Genomic DNA, 9,672 nt, shown 5'->3' on the forward strand with positions numbered 1-9,672 from the left:
ACTAAAATTAAAAAAAAAAAAAAAAAGTAGCCGGGCATGGTGGCGCACACCTGTAGTCCCAGCTACTCGGGAGACTGAGGCAGGAGAATCACTTGAACCCAGGAGGTGGAGGTTGCAGTGAGCCAAGATCATGCCACTGCACTCCAGTCTGGCAAGGCAGGAGAATCACTTGAACCCAGGAGGTGGAGGTTGCAGTGAGCCAAGATCATGCCACTGCACTCCAGTCTGGCGACAAAGCGACGCTCCATCTCAAAAAAAAAAAAAAAAAAAGTATCTGTGTTAGTTAATCTGGGCATGGTGGCTCATGCCTGTAATCCTACATTTTGGAAGGCCAAGGCGGGTGGATTGGGCGGATTGCCTGAGCGCAGGAGTTTGAGATCAGTCGGGGCAACAGGGCAAAACTCCATCTCTACTAAAATACAAAAAATCAGTCAGGCATGGTGGCACATGCCTGTAATCCCATCTACTTAGCAGACTGAGGCATGAGAATCCTTAAACCCAGGAGGTGGAGGTTGCAGTGAGCTGAGATCATACCACTTCACTCCAGCCTGGGCGACAGCACAAGACTCTATCTCCCCACCACAAAAAAGAAACAGAAAATCTGTGTTAGTTGAACTGATAGTTTCTTACCAAAAGCAATGGAGGATCAGTAGTTGTATCAGCTTTGCAAAGTGAGTAGTATTGCATGTAACAACTAAATTTGGGGGCAGTTGGTAACAAAAGGTATGACAAAACAAATGCTACTTATCAGGATCTTAAGCTGTGCCTGGAGATTCTTACCCCGTCAACCTAGGATTGCTGGGTTTTCTATTGAACACAATGTGAATGGTGCCCTCCAGAGTTATGCAACCAGGTTATTTACTCCCTCTCTTCCTATTAAATAACTTTTTTTTTCTCATTTGAAATTTCTTTTTTTTTTTTTTTTTTGGGGGTGAAGTCTTCCTCTGTTGCCCAGGTGATCTTGGCTCACTACAACCTCCACCTCCCAGGTTCAAGCAATTCTCCTGCCTCAGCCTCTCAAGTAGCTGGGATTACAGGTGAGTACCACCACGTCCAGCTAATTTTTATATTTTTAGTAGAAACAGCGTTTCACCATGTAGCCAGGCTGGTCTCGAACCCCTGACCTCAAGTGATCTGCCCGCTTCAGCCTCCCAAAGTGCTGGGATTACAGGCGTAAGCCACCACGCCAGGCCTCTTTTGAAATTTCTTATAACACAATCCAACTTTTTTCTCACTTGGAATTTCTTATAAGCCCAACTTTGATTAAAAACACATGTATAGGCCGGGCGCGGCGGCTGAAGCCTGTAATCCCAGCACTTTGGGAGGCCGAGGCGGGTGGATCACGAGGTCAAGAGATCGAGACCATCCTGGTCAACATGGTGAAACCCTGTCTCTACTAAAAATACAAAAAATCAGCTGGGCCTGGTGGCGCGTGCCTATAATCCCAGCTACTCAGGAGGCTGAGGCAGGAGAATTGCTTGAACCCAGGAAGCGGAGGTTGCGGTGAGCTGAGATCACGCCATTGCACTCCAGCCTGGGTAACAAGAGCGAAACTCTGTCCCCCCCAAAAAAAAAAAAAACATGTATATATGCATGAAGTAAAAAGCAGGAACAAACATAAACGTTAATAGCTAAATCTCTGCTCTTGATTCTTTTCCTCATTTTCCAAATTTTTAAAAATTTTAATATGTATTTTTTAATAGTGATAGAATTTCCCTATGTTGCCCAGGCTGGTCTCAAACTCCTGGGCTCAAGTGATCCTCCTGCCTCAGACTCCCAAAGTGCTGGGATTATAGGTGTAAGCCACTGCACCTGGCCCAATATTCCAAATTTTCAACAACGGGCGTGTAAGGTATAATCAGAAAAAAGCAGGAAGTTTTGTTTCAGTCAATTCTGAAAATTCCATCTTCTCCAGAAAGCAATGAATGATTTTGTTTTGTTTTGTTTTGTTTTTGAGACATAGTCTTGTTCTGTCACCCAGGCTCGAGTGCAATGGTGTGATCTTGGCTCACTGTAACCTCTGCCTCCTGAGTTCAAGTGATTCTCATGCCTCAGCCTCCTGAGTAGCCAGGATTACAAGCGCACACCACCATGCTCAGCTGAGTTCTATATTTTTAGTACAGATGGGGTTTTACCATTTGGTCAGGCTGGTCTTGAACTCCTTACCTCAGGTGATGTTCCTGCCTTGGCCTCCCAAAGTGCTGGGATTACAGGCATGAACCACTGCTCCTGGCCTGCAATAAATGATTAATTATACGAAAAGTCTTTTTTTTTTTTTTTTCTGGTTTTCACTCCTGTGCAGATTTCAATCCCTACTCTGTGCATAGACTGAGAATCTCCTCTGAGTTTTCACTTTCCATGTCAAAAGAGGCCCGGACAAGACAGAGAATTCTTTCAAGAGGGAAGCTGTAAACACAAGTAGAGGGACAGGGCAGTCACTGGAAGGGCTCATGGAGTTAAGAAAGGGTTAAGGGTGAGAGACACTTGATGCCCAGGATATTGAAGAAGGCAAATCCCAAGACAACAGCAGTACTGCCAGCCCAGAGATCAAACGAGACAGTCTAGAGCAGGTCAGTGGGCTCTGGAAGAGACTTCCTGAAGAAAATGAAGTTGGCTGAACACCCAACTGAATTTGACCACACTGCGATGGGCGCTATACACCTGGGAAAGAAGTTAGGAATAAATTAGTGCTAAGTACCATAGAAAACATAGTAAATAATTTTTTTAAAAAGACTCCAGGGAAAACAGAGTTGTACAGGAAAGTAAAAACAATCACAGTTCATTACACGACTCAGCTATCACCAGTATTTGAATTGAAGTATATGCCAAATGCTGACCTAGTCCAAATGTTTTTGGCTTTTTGTTTGTTTTGAGATGGAATCTCACTCTGTTGCCCAGGCTGGAGTGCAGTGGCACAATCTAGACTCACTGCAACCTCTGCTTCCCAGGTTCAGGTGATTCTCCTGCCTCAGCCTCCCAAGCAGCTGGGATTATAAGTACACGCCACCACACCCAGCTACTTTTTGTATTTTTAGTAGGGTAGGGGGTTCACTATGTTGGCCTGGCTGGTCTCGAACTCCTGACTTCAAGTGATCTGCTCACCTCGGCCTCCCAAAGTGCTGGAATTACAGGTGTGAGCTACCGGACTTGGCCTTTGGTTTCCATGTCTTTTTAGAGACTGGGTCTCACTCTGTTGCACAGGCTGGAGGGCAGCAGCACAATCACGGCTCACTGCAGCCTTGAACTCCTGGGCTCAGGCAATCATCCTGCCTCAGCCTCCTAAGTAGCTAGGAGTACAGGCATGAGCCACACACCTAGACCCAAATGTCAGTATAACTAGTTTAAACAGTGAGTGTTATGTATGTGTATGTGAGAGATGCAAAGGGGAGGCAGATAAAACAGACAAATAATTATCTTCCAATTGTAAATTCAATTAATAATGCCTAAGAAGAAGAGCAAAGGTAGCATGCCATTTTGGAAATACAGATAACAAAACAGTGAATGGAAGTGGTTTTTCTGTGGGGTGCATGAAATGGGGGGAGGATCGGGGGTCTTTTTTGTTTGTTTTCCTTTTATTTTATCTTAGTAATAACTGTTTAAGAACAGCCCAACTCAAACTAAGTTCAAAACTTTGATTACAAATACAGATATTGGCCACGCTCCATAGCTCACACCTGTAATCCAAGCACTTTGGGAGGTTGAGGCAGGTGTATCACCTGAGCTCAGGAGTTCGAGACCAGCCTGACCAACATGGTGAAACTCCATCTCTACAAAAAATACAAAAACCAGCCAGGCATGGTGGCAGGTGCCTATAATCCCGGCTACTTAGGAGGCTGAGGCACGAGAATCACTTGAACTCAGGAGGCAGAGGCGCCACCAGAGATGACAGAGATGACACCACTGCACTCCAGCCGGCGTGACAGAGTGAGCCCCTGTCTTAAAAAAAAAAAAAAAAAAATATAAATATATATACATATATAATATATGTATATAAAAGACACACACACACACACATACAGGTACTACTTGAAAAAAGAAAAGCCTCCATGTATTTTTTTATTGTTGTTTTGTTTTTTGTTTTAATCTCCATGTATTTTTTTTGTTTGTTTTTTGAGACAGAGTCTTGCTCTGTCACCCAGGCTGGAGTACACTGGCACAATCTCAGCTCACTGCAACCTCTGCCTCCCGGATTCAAGCAATTCTCCTCTCTCAGCCTCCCGAGTAGCTGGGACTACAGGTGCCCACCACCACACCCGGCAAATTTTTGTATTTTTAGTAGAGATGGGGTTTCACCATATTAGTCAGGCTGGTCTTGAACTCCTGACCTCAGGTGATCTGCCTGCCTTGGCCTCCCAAAGTGCTGGGATTGTAGGCATGAGCCACCACACCCCGCCAAAAAGTCTTCATGTATTGTCTCTTCCTTATTACTATGAGATAATCCCAGGACAGGTAGACAACAAATGAATTTGTGATTATGATTTGTGTGCTCACTCCCTTGTCTCAATAAAAACAGGCTGTAAGCCCTTCTCAAGGGCAGCCAGCATGTCTGGTGTGCATGCCGCAGTCTGCTCAGCACCAAGCAGGCACTAGGCACACACTTGCCAAATTAATGGTGATGTGGATAAAGCAGGCTCCCATCTTTTTTTTTTTTTTTTTTTAATAGAAACAGGGTTTCACCATGTTGGTCAGGCTGGAACTCCTGACTTCAGGTGATCCGCCCACCTCAGCCTTCCAAAGTGCTGGGATTATAGGTGTGAGCCACTGCGCCCGGCCAACAGGCTCCCATCTTTACAAACACCCGTAGAACTAAAGTATTTATAGACTAAATGACCCAGTGTCCGAGAATGGCTTTAAAATACTCCATACAAAAAGAAGTGTGGAAAAAAGATAAAACAAGATTGGCAAAATGTTCATAAGGAGTGATGGGGACATAGGGCTTATACAAGCCTATTTTTGTGCATGTTAGAAAATTCCCATAATAAAACAGCAACAAGAACATTTACACAGATAGAGGACCAGAATGAAGAGTCGGCATCATGGCATAAACATATAAAATTCAGAGTCTGGTGTGCAGCAAGGCTGTTGTTACAAGAAGTATGTAAATAAAAATGAGGGATCAGGGGAAGAAAAAATTGTCAAAGGCAAACATATGCCAGGGACTTTAAATCAGCTCAGTAAGTTCACTAAAAGCTGACTGGGCCAGGTGCAGTGGCTCATGCCTGTAATCCCAGCACTTTGGGAGGCCAAGGCAGGCAGATCACCTGAGATCCGGAGTTCGAGACCAGCCTGACCAACATGGTGAAACCTCATCTCTACTAAAAATACAAAATTAGCCAGGCATGGTGGCACATGCCTGGGCAACAAGAGTGAAACTCCGTCTCAAAAAAAAAAAAGCTGCTGGAAAGGAGTCTCAGAGGTACTTAGTGAAGATGTAGAAGGGGGGATGTTGAATGAAATACTGCTGGAGTTGCTGAGAAATTTAATATATATATTTTCTTTTTTTAGATGGAATCTTGCTCTGTCACTCAGGCTGGAGTGCAGTGGCATGATCTCAGCTCTCCACAACCTCCACCACCTGGGTGCAAGCAATTCTCCTGCCTCAACCTCCTGAGTAGCTGGGATTACAGGTGCATGCCACTGCACCCAGCTAATTTTTGTATTTTTAGTTTTACCATGTTGGCCATGCTGGTCTTGAACTCCTGACCTCAAGTGATCCGCCTGCCTCAGCCTCCCAAAGTGCTAGGATTATTGGCGTGACCACCACCCCCGCCCCCCCCCCCCCCTTTTTTTGTTTGAGACAGGGTCTTGCTCTGTCACTCAGAGTGCACTGGTGTGAACATGGCTCACTGCAGCCTTGACTTCCTGGGCTCAAGAGATCCTCCTGCCTCAGCCCCCTGTGTAGCTCAGACCAAAGCTATACACCAACACCCCTAGATAATTTTTAAAAATATTTTGTAGAGACGAGGTCTTACTATGTTACCCAGGCTAGTCTCAAACTCCTGGGCTCAAGCGATCCTCCCGACTTAGTCTCCAAAAGTGCTGGGATTACAGGAATGAGCTACTACACCTGACCAAACTTTAGTATTTCATGTTCCAAATATATAGTACCCAAAGGAGGTGAAAATCCCCAATTTCTTTTTTTTTTTTTTTTTTTTTTGAGACAGAGTTTTGCTCTGTCACCCAGGCTGGAGTGCAGTGGCACAACTTGGTACTGCAACCTCTGCCTCCCAGGTTCAAGAGATTCTCCTGCCTCAGCCTCCTGAGTAGCTGGGATTACAGGCACACACCACCATGTCCAGCTAATTTTTGTATTTGTAGTAGAGACGGTGTTTCACCATGTTGGTCAGGCTGGTCTCGAACTCCTAACCTCGTGATCCGTCCTCCTCTGCCTCCCAAAGTGCTGGAAAACCCCCAGTTTCAAAGGCTCATAGCACAGTAGTGAATAATCCAAGCTGAGTCAGACTAGACTGGGTTTGATCCTGGCTCCAACAGGTACCGTGTGACTGTGGAAAAGTTGCTTAGTCCATTTAAGCCTTGGTTTTCTGTAAATTGGAGATAGTAATAGTATGTATGAGATACAGTTGCTGGGAACCATATCTGAAAAGTATCTGGAAACTTCCTTCCTGTAAAGGCTGGAAGATTCAGTAAGATGACCAATGAGATGTGTGAGGTGAGGAGGAATCAGAGGTACTTCTAGGACTCCAGCTTCCATTACAAGCAGGTGGAAGCTACTTGCTCCTCTCTCAACCTTCCTGCTCAGTAAAGTTTGTTCAGACCAAAGCCTTTGGCTTCATCTCTGACTTCTCTTATTTCTCTCACACCCAACATCCTGCCCAATCAATCAACTTTCATTCAACAGATATTCACTGATGCCAGCCAGTGTTCTAAGTACAGGGAACGCAGCAAGGCAAAAACACCTGCCTTGTGAAGCTGCATCTAGAGGGAGAAAAAGGTAATAAATAAGAAAAATAAGCAAAATATATCATATGTTAGATTATAAATATTAAGGAGTAAAATAAAGCTGGGAAGAAGGCCGGGCGTGGTGGCTCACGCCTGTAATCCAAGCACTTTGGAGGCCAAGGCGGGCGGATCACCTGAGGTTGGGAATTCAAGACCAGCCTGACCAATATGGTGAAACCCCGTCTTTAAAAAAAGAAAAAAAGCTGGGAAGAGTAACAGAAGCACAGGGGATAAGAGTTGCAATCTTAGACAAATCTGTCAGCAAGCTGTATCGGTGGTGGCACATGCCTATAGTCCTAGCTACTTGGGAGGCTGAGGCAGGAAGATCACTTGAGCCCAGGAGGTTGAGGCTGCAGTGAGCTGTGATCATGCCACCGCACTTCAGCCTGGGTGACAGAGTGTGACCCTGTCTCAAAAAAATTAAACTAATTTTAAAAAGTATGGGGTAAGTTCCATTTGTTTGGAAGCTGAGGGAGAGGAATCGGTAGAATAAGAAATTGAAGATCTGAAAGTGAAAAACAAGCACTAGAAAAGGTATGGCATTAAGGGCATCAAATACTATAGCTTTAGGGTAGCAGAGACACCTCTGCCTCTGAAGCAGCGGGGAACGGGAAGCATAGGTAAATATATAAAGCAGTGAGACAGTTGAGAAGTACTCTGACAGGCTGTGATTTTTGATGATACAGATCCTGACTGAAGGGGGCAGACTCTAAGGAGAGAAGTGGTGTAGCCATTATTGAAATTTAGAATAAAAATGGTTAAAAATACCCAGACTATCTTGGAACAATGAAAGGCTGGCAGGGGCTCGAAACCCTAAGTTCATGATGGAGCTAATCAGCATGGCTTTTTTTTTTTTTTAAAGACAGAGTCTCACTCTGTCATCTGGGCTGGAGTACATTGGCGGGATCTCAGCTCACTGCAAACTCTGTAATCCTGGATTCAAGTGATTCTTCTGCCTCAGCCTCCCAAGTAGCTGGGATTAAAGACACATGCCACCGCGCCTGGCTAATTTTTGGTAGTCTTAGTAGAGATGGGGTTTCACCATGTTGGCCAGGCTGGTTTTGAACTCCTGGCCTCAAGTGATTACCCTGCCTCAGCCTCCTAAAGTGCTGGGATTACAGACGTGAGCCACCACGCCAGGCCCAGCATGGCTCTTTGATGTTTCCCTGGTGGTGTTTCGGGGCCTAATCACAGCTGCAATGAAAACAGCTGGCTGAATTAATAGAAAACTGACAATGGACAGGGCAGAGAAAAGAGAAAGGGCAGGGGGGCTAGGGACATGAAGGGCTGCTAAGAATGGGACTGAACCAACCCAGAGATCCCCCAACTCAGGATCCAAACGCTTTCACTGTGGTGAGGACTGGGCCCAACAACCAGAGTCTCTCTGTGGCAGGCAGCTGAGGACTTAGGGCAGAGGCCAAGGAGTTGGCCTTTATGCTGAGCACAGAGGGAAGCCAGTGATGGCCTCTCAGGTAAACTCCAGAATAAGGCATTTTAGAGGGTGACTGGCAACTGCCTGGAGTAGCCTCAAGGGAGATGGAGCCACGGGTGGGGTGGTACGGAAGAAGGGGTTTCAGAAACCCTCAGCTAATCTGAAGACCTGGACACAGGGGTGAAATGGGACTTTGTAAGCAGTTCAGAAAGGAGTAATGTATTTAGGGCCTCAGGAGTAGGGGTGGAGAGTGCTGGCAGAGCCACTCCTGAGATGTACACTGACACAGCACAATGTTTATGATATAAGCCAAGGAGAGCCTAAAAGGGCTCAGGCTCTTTGCTTAAAGTGTGGTTTAAAGGAGCTTTCAAGGCAAAACTCAAGAGCCTTACTAAAGGATTAACTGTACAATTATTCCAACTTAAGGAATCAGAGGATTACACCTAAGTCCACTGGCATGATATGTTTTGTAAAGGCTGACTTTAACAGGGTTCAGTTTCCTGTATCAAATTTTCATAAAGACTGAAAGTGTGATATAAGTATGAATTTATTGACATGAACTTCCTTTAGCTATTATTCTAACACAGGGTATCAAAGAGCTGAAGACAATGATACTAAACCCACAGGAACTGAAGTTTGCAAGGCTCCCTCCCTACCAGAGAGAAAGGGGAGAGGGGGAGAAAGAGAGAAAGAGAGAGAGAGAGAAATATGAACAAATCTTTTAAAAAGAATCTGGAGAATGCTTTCAACTACAGTAAGTAGTAATGACAGTTTGACAATTTATGCATTTTTTTTCCAGAAACATATATCTATTCCATAGATACCAAATCGATTACCATATAATTGAGTTTGAAAGTATACAAAATATTTGTTGTTCTTACATACTGAAATTAAAACCTAATTTTAAAAAGTGCACAGTAAAAACAGCATAAGGAAACCTACTATATCCATGATATATGTATTGTTTTCCATTTACTGCCGACATCAACTTCTGTATTTGTCTCACTGGTTACAAATATGTTTTAAATATTTCAAGGCCATTTCCAACACTGACTAGTGTACTAGGTCCAACAATACTTCAGCTTCCTGAAGGCAGCCAGCATGGACGTGGTCGCAGCCTTGCGGCTCTGTGCAGCAGGAGCAGCTCTGCAAAGAACAGTCGCCAACCAGCTATTTGAAAACTATCGACTCTTGTTCTTTTTAGAATTCCCCTGTGCAAAGAAAAATATCAACAATAAGAACACAAACATCCAAAAAAAAAAAAAAAAAAAAAAAAAAAA

The 9,672-nt window shown here is 44.5% G+C and overlaps 1 protein-coding gene across 6 annotated transcripts in view; it reads right to left on the reverse strand.

Annotated features, from left to right (window-relative positions):
* Positions 1-8,921: 8,921 nt before the first annotated feature.
* PPP1R21 (protein phosphatase 1 regulatory subunit 21) overlaps positions 8,922-9,672 on the reverse strand; it is an 85,777-nt gene continuing 85,026 nt past the window's right edge. For 3 of the 6 annotated variants that reach the window (XM_032292173.1, XM_032292171.1, XM_032292169.1), the window contains exon 22: positions 9,180-9,603. In XM_032292173.1, coding sequence (XP_032148064.1) covers positions 9,574-9,603 — 30 coding nt within the window. In that variant the 3' untranslated portion in view covers positions 9,180-9,573. Of the gene's footprint in view, positions 9,604-9,672 lie in introns of all 6 variants that reach the window. The other 3 variants (XM_032292167.1, XM_032292172.1, XM_032292170.1) reach the window with 2 other exon arrangements.

Source organism: Sapajus apella, unplaced genomic scaffold (genome assembly GCF_009761245.1).
Source record: "Sapajus apella isolate SASKATOON/1434 unplaced genomic scaffold, GSC_monkey_1.0 scaffold26, whole genome shotgun sequence".
Lineage (NCBI taxonomy): Eukaryota > Metazoa > Chordata > Mammalia > Primates > Cebidae > Sapajus > Sapajus apella.